Source organism: Diplotaxodon limnothrissa, linkage group LG18, assembly GCF_057381915.1.
Source record: "Diplotaxodon limnothrissa isolate DT_005_m linkage group LG18, D_limnothrissa_male_GT1.1, whole genome shotgun sequence".
Classification (NCBI taxonomy): Eukaryota; Metazoa; Chordata; class Actinopteri; order Cichliformes; family Cichlidae; genus Diplotaxodon; species Diplotaxodon limnothrissa.
In genome coordinates this window covers 17,923,532-17,942,311 of record NC_140613.1, presented here as the reverse complement: position 1 = coordinate 17,942,311, position 18,780 = coordinate 17,923,532, and the positions used below count along the sequence as shown (strand labels likewise).

At 42.9% G+C, this 18,780-nt stretch overlaps 1 protein-coding gene across 3 annotated transcripts in view; it reads right to left on the bottom strand.

Annotated features, from left to right (window-relative positions):
* Positions 1-15,158, bottom strand: part of LOC146613402 (zinc finger protein 521-like) — an 88,496-nt gene extending 73,338 nt beyond the window's left edge. For 2 of the 3 annotated variants that reach the window (XM_085378269.1, XM_085378271.1), the window contains exons 1-3: positions 14,465-15,158; positions 7,336-7,392; positions 392-592 (exon numbers count right to left, since the gene is read on the bottom strand). In XM_085378269.1, coding sequence (XP_085234395.1) covers positions 392-592; positions 7,336-7,392; positions 14,465-14,504 — 298 coding nt within the window. In that variant the 5' untranslated portion in view covers positions 14,505-15,158. The remainder of the gene's footprint in view (positions 1-391; positions 593-7,335; positions 7,393-14,464) is intronic. The other variant, XM_085378270.1, reaches the window with a different exon arrangement.
* Between the last annotated feature and the right edge of the window lie 3,622 nt (positions 15,159-18,780).

Genomic DNA, 18,780 nt, shown 5'->3' with positions numbered 1-18,780 from the left:
AGCTCCATGTCACTAATACTCGGTGTTATTGAAATGTTTCGAATTAGTATGGTGCCGTATAAAACCTTGCACTGACACATGTAAGGACACGAGGCTCATACTATAAATACATATACTGCTATCTATTTTAATGGGCACGTGTGGGCCTGTTTAGATGTCGTCTCTGATGATATTAACGTACACCACAATATAACTAATGCGCTATGTGTGTGGAGGCCTGTGCTGCTGGATATCTACCAAAGAAACTGGTAGTCTGGTGTTGTGCTCCCCTTGGTGCAGTGTACTAACACACATAGTGTGGCATATTCTCAGATGAAAGCATAGAGTGAGAGTGGGAGAAGAGCTGAGTGGCAGAGTGGAGGGGAGGCTCGGTGGGCTGAACGTTGTTTACCTGTCAGCTGGCATTGATTAATCTTGTGTTCGGTGAGATCGCTCAGCGACTCGAACACCTGCCGGCAGCTGTCGCAGCTGTGCAGCGCGGGCTCCTCGTCCTCCTCCTCTCCCTCCTCTCCTTCCTCTGGAGAGAGCAGCCTCTTCCTTAGATGCCCGGTCTCACCATCCTCCGCCGCCCTCTCGAGGGCGCACTCTGGATCTGCCGAGCCACAGGAAATGACAGCACCACATAGTCAGAGGGGTGACCCACACAGCGAGGTACTACGGCTTCCTCTGGGTGACAATAAAATGGATTTCTAGACTCTGGATTTAATAAAAACAATAATAAAAACTGTAATAAAAATGCAGGTTCAATTTGGGCCTCTGTAACTCAACCACTCATGCCATAACAGAACTGTTGGGCAGGTGCGGGCGAGAGATATACAGGCGGAGAAGGCGGTACGACGCTCGCACACACAAATCCGACACACACATACAAACACACAAGCACGCACCCTCTGTTATTAGAAATGGTTTTACGTTGTGTTTGCCCTGCTTCACCCAAGCAAAACTTCAGTATATGAAACTAGACTGATGGGAATATGTGTAGTTAATAAATCCTGGATTGCAGTTTTGGCTGGACCAAAGAAATATGAAATTCTGCCAGCGAGTGCTGAATTGCATCAGTCAGCATCTATCAGAGGAGAAAGACCTTGCCATATTACTCAGACATTTAGACCAGAACTGTGGATGTATGTAGCATAGCGCAGGAAGACACACAAAAACTGAGATTGGTGTGTGTTGGGCTGTCGTCACGACACACTTCCCTAAATTATTCAGCTTTGCTCGCAGGCAGCTGCGGGTCGCGCACATCAATATTCTTCAATCCATCTGCAGTTTTGTCTCTCGTTGGCTTTGTGCTGCAGCAGTGCCAGGGGTGGGCAACTTACTACCCTGAATCAGGAGGAACCATCTTTCAAATTACCACTCTAATCTGAAGTTCTTCACGTGATACTAAAGCGTTCCGACAGCAAATCAAACCTCGCATCGCTCACTCGCAGCGTACCACGCATATCTTCATTCTGACACGTAGTTAAGCCAAAGCAGCTTGGAATAGTATCTTATTAATAGGCAGAATGGCCCGCAGCCCTGTCTCTCCTCACATTGCGACCTTTACACTTCACAATACTTCTAATTAAAACACCATACTTACAATCAAACAATCATGCCACCCTGGTTAGGCTTTTGCGGGGTGGAAGAAAAGCCTCTGCACTTCACTGGCAGCCATTTTAAGCCCCACTCCAATAAGTGTTCCTCGGCTTGTCTGGAAACTCCGGAGGGGAACGTTAGGAGTAAGCCTGTTTTTTTCACCCCGCACACAGTTAACAGAGCCTGAGGACAAGGAGTGTGTGGCACCAAAAGCGTGCAGGTGTGGCTGTACTGGTGCTGGGTGCGTGTGCACTGGGGCGGCCATTTTAGGTCCTCTTTCTGTTAGGGTGCTCTTAAACTGTGAAATTCCTTGAGGAAAGGCGGTCGAGAACTCATCAAGGCCACCCAGGGGTTTTTTTCTTTCCCCCACTTGCGCCAAGTATTGATGTAACATCACACCCTCCATTGTCCTTCCCTCTTGGCGACTGAGGCTCTCGGAACATGCCCTCTAAAAATATCAGCACTGTGGTCCCCGGTGGGACCATGCAGAACAGAACAGAAGGTGTTTCAAGAAAATGAAAATCCCAACCCAATCCTCACAGATGCAGGCCTTTCTTGCTCTGGGGGGAAACACTTCTGACTGAGGCCAAAAGCCACACAATATAGAGTTATGATTCATCCGCACACAGAGGCACAGAATTCACAATATGCACAGAAATATGAACACTTCATGTGTGTGTGTTTTTTACAGGGTGCCTGTGGAGGAGGTTAAAACTTTCTTTTTTTCCCAAAGGCCTTCATGAATCATTAAATTCTCTAATATTACAGCATGGTCCTGTCAGGGAAAACAACTGATGGCTACATTTAAGCATTTTATGTCTAATCTGAAATAGAAATACATTCCTCTGAGCAGAGCGTGGATGAATTTCACTGGTATTCTCATATTATTTCATAGATCCACAATAACGACCAAATAAAATACATTTTTTTTATGATTACCGGGGAAAAGGATCAGCGTTATGCATTCGTAAGTTTGATTTCCAATCCCTTGCTTTCTCTTGTTTTAGGTAACAACTTTCTGCTCCAACTTTCAGCGAATCCGAGCTGGGTCACTGCACTCAGCTGAGGTGAGCGACCTGAGCTGTAGCGATGCGGCACTGGAAGTGTAAACTGTTACATGTTTGGGGGAAGGGGATGGGGGCGGTGGTTTGGAAAGTCGCTCTGGGGGCGTGGGGGTTTAGACACGGCAAGGTCACGTCCAACCGTGGGATTAAAGAGCCACATCAATACTGAGGTTCCTGTGCCTCTGGGCCTCATACAGTAATCCATCAGATCAGGACATTCTCTTCTACCAGCCTCTACTGGCTGGACAGCAGATCGATACCAGTATGCTCGGGATGGCTGTGGAATATTGGGCGAAGATGTGTAAGATATTGAGAATTTTTCATCAGGCCCAACGCCCTTGTTAATTTAAAACAAAGGTTCGAATTAACACCCTTGTTAATTTCCGATGAGCATCTTAACAGCGTCGGCGTGGAAGGTAAGGACAAGAGAGAGGCTACACTGACCGCTGATCCATACTCTGATAAGGGCGGCTCAAAGGGAGATGATCATAGCTGCGACTGAGAAATTATTCATAGGGGGGATATAATGAAGATCTAACAAAATGATTTCTAAGGATAAATTTCAAACCTTTATTGTACTAAAAGCACATTAATACTGTACTAATAAAATGTGGGGATCTGAATGGTGATTGACGTCTTTAGAGCCGTGTAATATCTGTCCGGGTCCAAATCCATCCATCACGCGCACACTTATGATCTCTTATGGTGCCTAGTGACATTTATCATGCCACAACTTTCATCTTGTGAGTTGAAGACTCTCCTGGACCCCCTACCCTTATATTATTGAATATTTTTTTGCTTTTAAATATTTATAACCTTTTAATTGATATTCTCTTCGCTGCTCCATTAGCCCCACCAGGGACCCGTGGTCCCTAGCAAGGAAGCGTAGCCTCATCCCCCACTGTCTGGCCCACACACTGTGACAGGTGCAGACACTGACCACAGGGAGAGAGGGAGGCATGAGCACAGAGGGATAGAAGAAAATATAATAATAAAAAACAATAATAATATAAAGTGAACTGTCTGGCCAAGCCTGTTAATAGAATTTTAATCTAAAAAGTTTAAGTCTCTGCGTGAACCTTAACACTGGAGATTTAATATCTAACCCTAAGCTAGAAAAATTCATAAAAACTTGGGCCTACAATAAAGAGAAGACAAAAAAGTAGTTGTGGATGCTAGGCACAAAATTTAACGGATGTCAGGGTTTTAATCTGAATTTGACTCAAATGCATCTGAGACATACTGAGCACAAAAAAGTGTGAAACCACTGAGGGCCATGTTCTTACTTGCCTGTAGATACAGGCTCCATCAGGGTTTAGCCTGACAGAGCCTCCTTTGTGCAGCGTAAGAACTTGGGTGTCAAAAACATCATTACCAGTGCACCCATCTCCTCATTTCCCCATGATGTTACAAAGATCCTGATCTTACGATGCCCCCACTCCACCACCCCACGCCCCTCCCCTCTCTCCATGGCACCCCGTCCTACAACAACCCACCCCCAAGTTCGAATTAAGAATTTATTCCAACCAGCAAGCAGCTTCTCTCGACACATGTCGGCAGGCCTGATCAAAGGTGGGCACGCTTCTTTATCAGAGTGAGGGAGGCTGTCAGAAATAGGAGGACATTAAGATTGAATAACCTTCACACGCTTGCCGGCACCTCATTATTTAAAAATCTGAAACTTTTCTTTTTTTTTTTTTTTTTTTGCCGAGAACCTACCATATATAGGTCACACTACATTCTAATGCCACATGTGCCTCCAAGTATATCCTCCTCTGTGAGGATGGGACTCGGGGCTCTCCGCTTAAACCGTCACATCCACTGATTCGCCATCATTAAAGAATATGATGCGGCGACAGGGCTGTGAGCTTGACACTTGCCAGATTGTTAATAATTGTCAAGAATTTACATGTGTGTGTGTCTAAGTCTAATTATTAGTCAGTCATTTGATCCATTTTAAATTTGAACACCGATTAGCAGAGGTGTTTGTCAAAAGCCATTTCTCTTAGAGCACTAAAGACGAGCTTAAAGTGGTGCACTGGCAGAAAGTGTTTGGCACCTTGTTATAAATTACAAATAAACATGTAGTATTTTTATGAAAATTTTATGATGCACGCTGAGATGAAGATAAGAGTAGCAAAGGAAGGGAGAAAAGGTGTCAAACAATTACAGGAGAGACAAGAACAAACAACGGAGACAACAGAGAGCAGCTCATGAAGCAAGCAGCACATATAATCACAGGTATACAGATGGCATCAACCGCCATTAAAATCTCTGCACCAAAAAAAGATATGAGCACACAAAGAAGAATGGAAATCAAAGAAGCTGAATGAGAAACAACATTTGAACACACCAAATGCTCTTTCTCTTGTTCAGCCGTCTCACTCGCGCTCTCACAGGCAGTGATAATATTGCACGGAGCGCCTTGCTATGCCATTAGTGCAGTAAAACATCAAAGGAAATGAATAATAGAGAATATGATTTTCTGAAGTGGTGTAGTGAAAGAGCCTTTTCCTCTTCCTGCTGTTGCGAGCCCTGCAGTACATTGATCTGTGGGCAGCCTCAACCTCAGCCAGAGCCAGAGTCTCAGACACCGCACCAACACGCAACACTACTCCACACTAGAGCACCTAGCCACTCAGACACCCCTTCAGATCTCTGAAACTCTTCTATTTGCCTCACTCCACTCCACTTTGACAGAGCTGACACAGTCTTCTAAAAAAAAAAAAGAAACAAAGAAAGAAAAAAGCCTCAATCTGTAATAGCCAAGAGCAAAAAAAAAAAAGAAAGAAAGAAAAAAGAAAGGGATGTATATATAAAAGAGAAGAAAAAGCACTGAGCATGTGGTTATAATTACACACAGGCAGCGCAGTGGTAAAGCCAAGCTGCAGATCTTAAGCCTGCTCCAGACTCTCTGGGTAAAAAAGCACACTGCCTCATTAAATCTCAGATATCACACTGTTCCTGCCCCTCTATACTATGCATAATACTGTCTATCTTTTAGAGGGCCTCTTTTGTTAGCATTTCTCCTTTGCCTTTGCTACATATCAAACATGAATAAGAAACAGGATGCAGGGTCTGCAGAATGCTTGCAGAGTCACAGAAGAGCGCAACTGGGGGTCTACTTATGAGGCAGATCCTGACACCATGTCTGGTGAAGCCCTTAGCTTGTCAGAAGTCTAATGGCTATTGTGGCCCTGTCCGTCAAAGCAGCAAACGCATGACAATCAGGTAAGCTCTTTCTGCTGCTTTTCAGTTTGATTTTATGAGGACTTGTTGGGGCATTATGTAGAATTACTGCATTTTAAAACTCAGACAGGTGACAGATAGGCAAAGCGAAAGCTCGCTGTATCTTAAAAGTTCATCGCTGCAAACAACTATTTCCTCATTGACCATTCGTCAAGCTGCATCCTGAGAGGAGGTTAAAAAATAAATCAGTCAAACGAAGTCAAATGAGGAAAGTGAGAAATTAATTTGTGCGCCCTCCTGATTTCTCCACAGGCAGACATCGATCATGTGGCGGCTGTCTCCCCTCGCTCTGGAGATAGAGGCGGTGCAGAGATGGGGAGAGGGGAGATTCGTGTGTCTGAGGGGGTCGTTGTAATCAGGCACACTCATTAGCTCTGCTTTGGCTCTGGATGACAGGAGGTCTCCGAGGCAAGTCTGCCTCTTATGCCCAGTCCTTCATCCCTTGAGCCGGGGTTAGACGGGCAAAGGAGGCAGATTCTTTTCAAAGAACCACCCACCAATAGCCATCAATACAAATTAACACAGCAGAAGATGTATTGGCCCGGCTATTTAGTTTAGCCATACACAAATATGTGGCAAAAGGGTCTAATAGTAAGTCTGATGAAGAGGAAAAGCTCAGTCGGAAACAGATAGCAGAAAAGTGTATGTGCAAAAACTGCTTCTTTCTAAATCAGTGCAGGAACCTCACATCTACCTTAAGATACCAGCTAACAAACAAGACATCAGACAAAAACAGTTACTGAGTACTAGTGAGCAAGTGAGTTAAGCCAGGATTTACTGCAGTAATGCATACAGCTCCTGTATTTTACACAGAGGCACTCAGAACGCTATGGGTAAATGCTGGACTAATGTGGCAGCCTAGGAGTACCCAGGGTCCCCAGCCTGCTGGGCAAAACCATCCATATCGGGTTTAAAATAACCACGCCTGAGACTTAACCTTTACCAGAGACAAATGAAATGAAAATATACAGTGTGGTGCATCAGGAGCAGGCTTCATTCATAGGGGGCTTTCTGCTAGCCTGACCTGAATTACCGCTCTGTTCCTGGAGGGCCACTGTGAATGGCACGCGTGGAGACAGGACACATTCATCTGCGTAGCTCTATTCTACATCATACAGAGGGTTTGGAAACAAAGAGTGTAAAAAAAAAAAAAAGAGGCAAGAACACACAGAAACACAAGGACAGCTATAGGCACACCTGCATGCGTGCACACAAACACGGAAAATGCACTAAAGCGCTTGAGTTATAAAAAACACATGCAACCATTCGGTTTACAGCAAGAAAACCTCAGAAACAGGAAGCACAGACTTTATTTCATTCTGATCCCAACAAAAATTTTTACAGACAGACGCACACACATAGGCGCACACACACAAACGCACACAGAGACACATGATCCACTTTCCAGCCGAAAATGATGAAATATGAAATGGAGCATTACCGCTTGGAATGGCAGTCTGCCCAGGACTGTGCTGGTCCTCTGTCACATTGTCTTCTACTGCCAGAAAAAGAGAAGGGGGAGAAACAGAGGGAAAGAAACAGTTAACAGCGAAAAACAAGTTAGACACATTGAGATTTCCTTCTTTTCTATTATTTACTATTGAGATTTTCTATATGGAAACTCCAGGAGATTTCAGCAGCTTTCCAAAGCTCAACCTGTGGTTTGGCAATCCGCACAAGCCTTTCATATGTATGAGGTTTGGCAACGAGGCAAACAGCCACCCACGTAAATAACATATTGGACTGAGTAATGACGTGATGAATTATGAACGTCTCCCATGAAACACACTCCCAACATCAACAGTGACCAAGTGAAAAATACCTTGATGACTATATTAGTAAGAAGGTTGCACGGTGCACTGGTTAGCTACGTTAGACTGGCATCATGAAAAGAGCACTGCAGCATAAATATGGATCTTCCTAAAGCTGTGATCCTGTGATCCAAAATGAAACCTACAGTAAAGTATACAAATGTAATAAGACGCCAACAGACACATAGAAAATAGATGCAGCCAAAGTGGCTGCAAAGTGTTTTTGCTCTTTAACAGGGTGGGTGACAAAATAGTGACGGCTTGATCGGCACTCGCATCTGCTCATTAGGTGCATGGCAGCTAAACCACTTTTGACTTTCTGACAACAGCACCGGCCTTGAAAAACACGACTTATGTTTAGTAAAAGGTAGGAACCTTTTACATTGGAGCCTTTTTGGAACCGGTGAGAGTTCCTCATGGCATGTCAAGTACGAGAAATGAAATGGATTTTAACAGCGGGAAGAGAACAAAAGAGTCTCCCACCTGTTCCATGTAAAATGAGGGTCTCACTGAGGACTTCTTACGCCTCTGCGTTCCACCCCTGCAGTTGAAATGCATTCTCCATTATGTCTTTTCTTTCTAGCCTTTCATTTTCCTGGGCAAAGAGGAAGGGGGAGTCTGACAGGACCTCCCAGTAGGGGAGTGTGGCAGTGACTGCCAAAGCAGAAACTGGCGCACTTTTAAAATCGCACAAAATATCCTGTACTTTGCATAATTAAGCCAGGATCCTATGGTGGCAGAAGCCTTTTCCACAGGGGAGCACAAGTTAGTGTCAAGTGAGGTGTCAAACTTCAGTGAAAAATGAAGAGGAAAGTGTCGAGCTGTTTCTTATGAAGACAGCAAACGATGGAGCGACTATGGTTCGCTGTCATCCGGTGTCCAGCCAAAAGTGAATTTTCAAGGAACTCCAATATAGAAAAAAAGAATCTTTTATTCAAAATAAACTTGTAAAGAAACGACAATGTAAATTCAGTTACATATAGGGATGTTTTCCGAATATCTTGAATATTTCCCCGAGCAACAATTATAATTGATGTAGGAAGAAAATATGCAAAACAAATGGTCATGGGTCTAGCAATTAATTAGCTAAATCAATTAAAAGTGATGGAGCAGACATAGTTGGACACCGTGGAGGTATATATCCCTCAGAGCCTCCAAAGAGGACTGTTTCAGCCAACAGAGAAACCTTGTCCTCTTAAAGGAGGCCTTAGTGGCTGGCGCCCTGAGAGTTTAATGAGTTTCTCTAACACCGTTGAGCGCCTTGCATCTAGAATCATTTAAATGGGCTAGAGATAGGGGGTCCTAATAAATCCCCCATGGTTCTATCAGAGATTGGTGGTGGGAGCTGGAGTTTTTGTTTTGATTACCGTCCCTGTTGGTGAGATGAGGGAGTTCAGGCAGAAAATTCTATTTTACATTGCCATAAGAACTTAAACATTACAGCAGTTTGCGATGATTTGTCACCACGGTGAACTTATTAAAAGTTTTGCCATTTAAAGTAAACAACTTCCATCACCGTGCAAATTCTTTTCTCATTTGCACCTGTCTGCTAGATAATTAATAGCTAGCTAGGAGCAATCATAGAGGGTAAGCTGTCAAGTCAGGCCAAATTCCTGTGACGTTTCCTTCTAGCTGGACATTTGATGAACAGTCATAACAGTACATATATAAATAGGGTGGGCACTTTTAATTAATATACTCTGAAGCTCATGATTACCTCATAATGACTTCAGCTGACTGCAACTCAGTCCACACTGCTGTAACTGCATCACTGCTATCAGTTAATTAATGTTTGACAAGGTACAGTGTATCACTCAGTCAGTGACAAACTGTAATCATGCCGCAAGGTTTTGTTGATACAATACCAAACACACATGGGACCATTTCCTTTGATTTTCAAAATGCAGAGCAGGAAAAACATAATCCCACAACAAGTGGCACAGCATTAAAGGCCGCTAATTAACACAATGGCCAAACACACACACAAAAAAAATGAATGTGGAGTAACTGTCATTATATCGTGAGTGACAATTCCCAAGACGGGACGCTTACTTTTTAGGAAATGAATTCATTTTCTATCGGAACAAAACGAGGAGCAAAAAATAAAAAAATAACACAAAACGAAACAAAAACCCCCCAAAACCCTCACAACTGAACAACTGAAAAAATACCCCACGCTAATTTACATGCGCACAAACCATGACACGCCATAACAGCAACAACTAATGGCTTAACAGAGATGAATAAGGCAGAGTCGCAGAAGCTTGGACTTTTTCAAATCCATCAAATGAATTCCTGCTGCTTTGGGAAGTGTGTATGTGCACAGATACATGTATTTAATGCCGTACATGTCTTGCGCTTTTATGCGAGCATTGCCACAAATTTGGTGTGTCTCTGTTTGTGTGTGAGGGTATCTCGCAGCACTTCTCAGACATTTAAAAAAAAAGCCCTGAGTGTGTTCCTGGATATGCGTGACTCATCTGCTTGGTTACAGCCAGCTTGGACGATAAAGTGCCGAACACAATGGCTGTGTAATCCGCCCTGACTGACCGGGAAGGAGACGCTCGCCACAGGGACTACAACTCAATTTAGCTCGGGTCACGAGGTCAACGCTCCTCAATTAGGGTTGGGGAGGGAGGGAGGAGAACACACACTGCACATGAATAACTTTCTTAATGAGCATTATTTGAACTGGTGATTGGTGTCATAAATAATTTGCAATAGAGGAGCATGTTAATCATGTTGCATAATATTTATATTCTATATTTTGCCTTGCATTGTAAGCAAAAGAAAAAAGAAAAAGAAAAGAAAGAGAGCGCGAGAGAACTCCACTAGCAGCACTATAAAAACGTCACAAATCAATAATCTCATTATGCAATTATTGCAACTTCAGCTTCCAAAAATATTAATGCTATTCATAAATGCAAACGAGACAAGAGGAGAGGGGGGAAAAAGACAAGAAAAAGAAAGAAAGAAACCCCAGAAACGTAGCATTTCATTTGCGGCAGTGGAGGAAATCCGTCATTGTCTCTGAATCAGAACTCTTTCTCCATGTGGCAGACAATCCATGACAACAAGAGAGACACATGCCATGGAATAAGAAGACATATCGGCCAGCTCCCGCGACGCCCAGTCCGACACACTGAGCTGCATGTCAAGAGCACTGACAGCCGTGCTAATGGGATTTTTCCATGCCTCCATCATAATTTCCTTAATGATAATACTATCCATATTTTTGTGTCACATTAGAAAAGTGTTAATGGGTGTTATGCCACAGATCATTAATTGTGAACAGACTGGAATACTGCAGCTTGCTGTAAACTAAGAATAACGCACCTTTTAGACATGAAAAGAGAAAAAAAGAGTGGACTGTAGCATGCGTCTGCGTTCCAGCTGATAAAATTAAGATTAGACATTCAGACCATTTAACGGTGAACATACTGCAAACAGGCTGCCTTAAAAAAAAAACCAAAAAAACAGGCAAGTTAGTTTTTGACTTGTTTCCGACTAAACTACAGAAGCTTTAACCACCCCTTCACACTTTTATTTATTTATTTTTTGTACATACACAGACCTATGCTTCAAAGTACTGAAGAGAATAGGAGTGGGAGTGGTTATGCGTGTCAAATGTTCAATTTTGTTTTCACTAAAAGGAAAAGCTTCAAATTTTATGGCCAATTTTTTTTGATTAAGCAACTAAATATTTGTTTCAGTTTTTCCCGAAAGGTCTGGTTTCAATACCAGAAAAACGTCAATAAAAACTTTAAATCGAATTATTATGCACAAGCTTAGGAATTCAACCCCTCCCCCAAAACAGACAATTTAATCATTAATTTTATTTTTACAGGCCTATTACAGATTTTACAAATCCACCCAGTGCATGAGGGGTATATTTAAAGTGTAAAGTGATATTTCCTGTCAAGTATATTTAAAGCACGATAACCTCCTGGGATCACTTGTCTGGTGATGAATTTGAGTTTCTTAAAATCATCAAATATTTACGGTGTACATGGCACAGCCCTGATTTCATGGCGATCACCATACCTAATGGAAATGGTGCAGAAAATATATTTATATATGCAATTGACAGACCTGGAAACTTCCTCCTCGGCCAATGAACACCATCAGTGCCAAGACCTGAGAGTGTAATTTGCGCTCCAAATGAAAATATCAACCGCGTCTCATGTTATTCAGGAAGTAGTGGAGGACAGGCAACGTGGCAGTCATCATGCAGGATTTGGAGTGAGATCCTCCTTCCTCGCTGCTCACCACTGACTGAGGCAATGTGCTGACCCAAAGCCTCTGCACATCAAAACAAAATTACAATGTGCCTACAGTTGAGAAATATAGAAGGCTCAGGATTGAGTAAATGTCAGTGGCTGGGGTGAAGTGTTTGCATATAAGCGAATGATGTATGGTCTCGTCCTGTGCCATTTATTCCCCCAAGCAATAACGTAGCCGGATCTGTCTCTCAGACTTAATTGAAACGGGACTTGTAATGTTGCCCTTTTCCTCCATGGGACCAAAAACATAACCTCTGACTCCCACAAGCAGCCAATACTGAGCAAGTGGGTGTGTGTTGGAGGTACACAAGGGAAAAAGGAGTGCCAACTGTCACAGCATTATTTTCTCATCTTCTCTGCATGCACCCCACGTCCATACTATCCATACCAGTCCCTCAAAACGCTGCACATGATGCTCGTTCTACCTTCCCACCACGTTCCATCGGCATCTCTGTTCATTCTCCCCTCTGCAGAACAATGCGTTCTTTCTGAGCAAAGGGGAAAAAATTGGAACGTTCACATTGACCACTGCCTCAAGACAACCTATAAAAGTGAAATCTGAACTCGGAGATCCCGGTCTGCTCGCGAAAAGACACAGGAATAGGAGACACGGGCTCACACATGTATGAATGTGAGCGACACAAATTAGGAGATGCCACAAAACAAGAAACTACAAATAAAATGACCAATCATGTCTTCCTTGAACAATAGAGAAGAATAAAGTGTCAAATGTCAATTAAAAAAAAAAGACAAACAAAGTTATTGTGGACATCTGTATAAGTTTATCTCTGTCCCTGAGGAAATAGATGGACAAAGAACAATAAATAACATCTGCCTGGCCTTCCTTGGGTCCGATCCAAAACAAGGGAATATCTATGACGTATCTGCATTTCTGCTCCGGTTGAGCAGCCGGAATGAAGACATAAAAGTCACGATGTTCCGTGCTCCACATTTTCCCAATTTAAATTTTAGTGACAATAACAAAACAAACAATGTCATCACTCTGACTTCATTTGCATACTGATTTGCTCACTCTGCATCCCTCTCTGCCGCACACTTAGATGTACACAAATCTTAACAGATGTTCTTCTGAATGCACACACACAGTCTCTCTCTCTCTCTCTCTCACACACACACACACACACACTTGTAGCATGTAGGCATGCTGGCAGGAGACGATTATATGTGATATGTCTTTTGAGAATAGCAAATGTCACACCAACTAAACAAGAAAAAAAAATAATGCCAATGCCAATCTGCTCTGAGAAAATATGAAATCTATGTATGGAGCTGTTTACCGCGAATAGAGCAGTGCAGGTCTGGAAACAGAATGTGACAATTTTAAGATGTGCATGCACTCACATTTCCACTCTCTCCTGGGTATTGATTTAAAATGGTGGCTGCATGAATGTACCACAGACCATGTAATCTTCCTTTGAGATGAAGACTTCCGAGAACGAAAAGGGGGGGAGAGAGAAAGGGGTCCACAGACCACAAGCTGGGAATGTGAAATTGTGGACAATTATTTGCTGAGCAAAATACAATGCCTGCCAGATGAACTGGAGCTCAACCTCCAAAAACCTACAGCTCCCCCCACTAAAATGCTACAGAGAAAAGTAATGTGTGAATATGTGTGTATGTGTGTGTGTATGTTGCTCTCCCTTTCTGTCTCTATTTCCCTCTCCCTCCCCCTTTCTGAAACTCTCACAGACATGTACACTCTGTGGCAAATGGTAGATCAGATTACCACCAAACCAACTGTTTAAAGAAGAAAAAGGGAAAAAGTGACCAAAAAGGGGAGTAAGAAAAAAAAAACCCCAAATAACATCATAGACGTTACCGATGAAATTCAGCTGTTTTCAAGCTTTAAGCAACCTGACTGATAAATCCAGAACTTTTTCTTTTTCTTAATGAAATGTCTCATTAGTATTAAACGTTGGGTAGTATTTGCACCTCACCACACACTTGCGAGCACGCACATCACAGCCCCCCCTCCCCAACGTATAAAATGTTTCCTCTTTGAGTTTTCAGACGGGGTGAGTCACGTGACTGTGCACCCCATTCCATCAGACGGCTCAAGTTCCGACCAGGAGCGTCTTTAACGCATCCAGATGTTCGCCAGCGTCGCGCTGCACTGTTGCTCTTTAAACGTATCCCTGCCCCTTCTTTAACTCTCATCAGTATACAGTGAGAACCGAAAGCCGAGCATGTTTTTAATTTTTTATTATTATTAATATTATTAGTATTATTATTTATCCCCCTCCGATGCCAAGTACGTAAACAGTCGATTTCATGCGCAACACAAATAGGAAGGAACACTTCGAAATGCGTAAAAAAGAAAGGAAGAAAGAAAGAAAGGGGTGGGGGGAGAGACAGTTACATTTCACGAGCATTCAGTTCATGCTCGTCCACATTTTGTGTCATGTCCTTAAAAAGCAAAATGTTTTGAGAGCCACCAAACAGGCTTATCACTTACCTTTCAGTGATCTTGGTTTAGCTTGCTTGCGGCGCGACATCCTATAGAAAACGCTGAAGTTGCTCAGTTTCTGCCTGACAATTTGTGTAGGACGGGATAGTCTAAAGGTATAGTCTCTCTAAAATTGACTGACCAAAACCGCGGCTGCCTTTTTACCATTACATAAAGATGCAACTTAGCCCCGGCCGCGCCGTCTGTACACGAGTTTGCTGTTATTTTGTGATGAGTAGGTGGATGTTATAAAATCCAATTAGCCCGATCGCTATAGGCGACTTTATTTAGTTGAGCTAGGTATCGGGAAAAGTGTGAGAATATAGTAATCCCGTCATGCGCGTCCATTCTCCGGGAAAACACACACGCGTGTAGGCATGATGTTCGTTTAGAAACAAAAGCGCAATATTTGCTTTTCGCTTCTCATCTCAAATGCATCCGCGTGAGAAAGACATCAGCAAAACGCCTCCCGTGAGTGTGCAAAAATGCAACAAAACCCAAAAAAAAAAAAGAGGAAAAAAAATGACAATAACACTTTTCACTTCATATCCACCTAACAGCATCAAAACTATTGCAGACTCTTCCTTTTCTCACTCCAGTCAGCTAATCATGAATTAGGTTCGGAATCTGATCTAAGTCTACGTCTAAATTGCTCTTAAAAAGAGGATGAAGAAGCAGAGAGAAGATGGAAGCTCCCTCCTCATCACAAACCTGCAAGGTCTTGGACTGCGCTGTCGCTCCGGTAGTCCACATAATAATGGAAAATGGAAGCAAGGCCCCCAAAGCCATCAGGATGGCTCCAGAGGGGGCCCCTACCCCGCAGGGACTCGCTCTGTACGTAATCACTGAGGAAATCATTGTCAGCCTGCCTGCACTCACACACAGACAGAGAGGCATGATTAAAATCCTAGGGATCATGGCAAGATGCGGATTGCTGGATCTGCTTGTCCCCGGATCCGGAGTCGAACTCTAAACCCAAAGTCGGCTTGCTCACCCTGGCGTCTCCTCTGCCTCAGCTCGCCGTCGGCCACTCTCCGTCTACGGCAGACGGACTGGTCCCCCTTCTGGTAGAAATGGTTAAGCAGAAAGACATTTTCTCTTTTGCTGTTGACATATATGACATGTAACGGCACGCGTGGAATTGGGATATCGAGTGTACTTTAAGATTGAGGGATTTTTAACGTACTACGGACTAGAACTATTACAGCCTATCCCCTAATCATTTCAGTGTTATTCATGAGAAATACATTGTTTTCTTCCATTTCAAATAAGAGGCTACATAGAATGAAAACAACCCACTATAATATTAATATTCCGTGATTTCTCTTGTTTTATCATTTCTTTAATCATCACTTTAGTGTGTCTTAATTTAATGATGTTTGAAATGGCTTTTTTCCTTTCTTTCTTTCTTTTTTCCTTTCCCTTCTTATCAAGATGTTCACAGCGGTGCACTGGAATACACCCTCACCTGCATGTGGAGGTCCATGCCCCAAACCTACCCCTGCTACGTGAAAATGAGATCCAGAGAGGAGCCCTGCAGTGGGCTTCTCACTCTGCACTCTTCCCCTCTGCAGGCTGGAGGCTGCCTCTGCCAGGGGCCCCATCTAAAAATCACAGTCACGCAACTGCTTTCCACCACTTTCAGTGCATTCTTATTTGGACTGATCCACAGAGCCAAATATAAGAGGAAACCAAAGGTTTGTTTTTTTTTTTCAACTGCAATCCTAAAGGGAAGGAGAGAAACAGTCAGTCTGGATATACTCCTGAATACGGGCTGGTGTAGAAGAAGAAAATTAACAGCAACCTTTGATAGCCTTTAGTGTGGCCAAATGTAATGTTGTTAAAGAAAATTCACTATAAAGTCAGCTATAACTATAAAAGTTAATGATGTGGTTGTATAATAATGCTGCTCTTATTCTATAGGGCATACCCAGTTTCTCGTTGGAGTTCATAATGAGGCAATACTGTTACAGGCATTTAAGGTAATCATCTAGTGAGAAGTAATGCACAAGTAATAGAAAATTTAGACCTATAAGGGAGAAGACGTAGCTATTAACTGACAGCCATTATTATGCTCGTGTTTTAAAGAGGCCTTGTTGTTTTCCTTCGTTTCTCCCCAATCAGTAGTAAATGCAAGGCTAAAATATTCTAAGATATGGCTTTCGATGTATATGTGATGTCAAAGCTTTCCCCGGTTTGTAATCGCAGTCCACACCTTTTGCTTTTGGAATAATCTCCCCACCCACATGGTGCCATAAAATGCTCGAAGAAGATCAATAAAAGGTAGTATGACACAGATTGACACGAGGTGCTTTGGTAAATTCAAAGCCCTCACAAACTACAGTAAAGTTGGTAAACACACTCATATAAAACATCTATTTGTAGGTGCTTGGAATCTGTCAGGAGGTCTCAGCTGCCTTAAAACTTCAATCTTAACAATGCTCCAAAGTTCCCCCCTCGGTGTCTCAGCGCTCTGTCAGGCGGCTCTCCCAAAGTTTTACCACCTTGCCCCCCCCCCCCCCCCCCCCCCCCCCCACATACACACCTCCTCTCACAAACACAAACAAACAGTGCTCTTCAGTCCTCGAGGGCTCTTTGCTACTTTCATTAGTGACAAAGCAAGGCTTGACTCAGAGCTTGCACTGTTAAGTCTCTAAGTTACAGTACACTTTTCCTCAGAAGTTGTTTTTTTTCTTCAAGTAGAAGAAACCTCATGTGAGGAATGTTGCTCAAGAAGCTCCAAAAAAAACCAAAAAAACGTGTCTGACATGGCTTCCCTCTTAGGGATACCCTTATAAATAAGGAAAGGAGAACCATGTGGAAATTTTGGGAGCAAATAGGCACAATGAAGATCATCACAAATGTTTTTTTTTGTTTTTGTTTTTTGTTTCAAGTCTCATCTCTGAGGAGAATGGAAAGGGGAATCAAACAAAGTTATACAGAAAAGATGACATGTTTGCAATGAAAACAACGCAAGCCAGGAAATTTCTATTCAGCGCATAAGGTCATGCATGTACCTGCACGTGCCTTCAATATTCAACTATTTTCTTTTGTTTTATAGGCCTGCATTGTAGCTTCACATGAAGCCATTTGCATAAACATCAATCCCCAATATTGTGTTGTGCTTCCAAAAGTCATTATGTGGACTAGAAGTCTTTGAAATGCTATCGAATGCACAAAAGCACAGTCTTTTTTTCCATTTTTATTTTTTTTGCCACGGTATTTGTAGTAAAACTGAGCAGTTGTGCAGAGATTTTTTTCCCCCGCATCTCCCGTAGATTTTAGCTAGACATCGAGGCACCACAGCGAGCGAGCGTGTGCTGCTGCATCACAGATTTCACTCTGCCTCTCAGCAGGGTGAAATGTTCCCCAGTGGAATTCATGGTCCTCAGGTGGTGGGATTCTTCAGCAGTTCCTTTTGACCTGTGGCCTCTTCAACCTCTGTCCATTTGGCTCTAACAGTACACTGTCAAAAAAGGGAGGAAAAAAAAGTAGTAACTGAAGTTTAAAACTCAGAGAAAGTTTTAATCCCAATGAAGTGTCTCCCGTAGAAGTAATAATCACTGAAGGCTATTTAGTAGAATATTCTCACAAATGGTGAAAAACGGCGGCTTAAAAGCATAGTCGGTCAATTACGCTCGTTAGAAGAGGGCAGATACACAGACGTACATGTACACCAACCACGCACAATCACACACTCACACACACACACACACACACACTTGACTTGCCTCATTAAAACCCGTCCAGCTACTAGAACTCAGAGATGTGAATGTTTCCCTTGAGGAGTGGGGCACGTTCATTTTGAGAAAGGCAGAAGACTCGACTTTTTTCTCACTTGCTTATAATTACAGAGATTGCTGGAATGCATGACCCTGAGAATAAGGCTGAGTCCTGAGAGAGCCCACCAGAAGCATCACCATCTTCAAGTCCTGCTCTCCATTGTGTGTCTCCCTTGTTGGATGCCACCCACACCAGGCATGAGTGAGGTCGAGGCAGTGCCCCCAACACCAGAGGAGCTCCTCCCCAGGGACTTTACACTCTGCTCCAACAAGCCAAACTCCTGAGGCTGAAAAAAAAGTGAAGATAGCGAGTGACTGAAAACATTGCCCTCTCCAAGCAATGAGGCATTTTTTTTTCTCACAGTAAACTGATTAAAAAAAAAGAACAAAAACTACATGGAGAGCTAACAATCACAAGGCTTCATTGGCAAGCAAGGCGTGAGTGCTGCTTTCCAACTTTACTGTTATCCAAATTGTCAAGCAATTAAACTCTGGAGCAAAAAAACAAAAACAAAAACATCATATGCATGCAGTTCACATAAA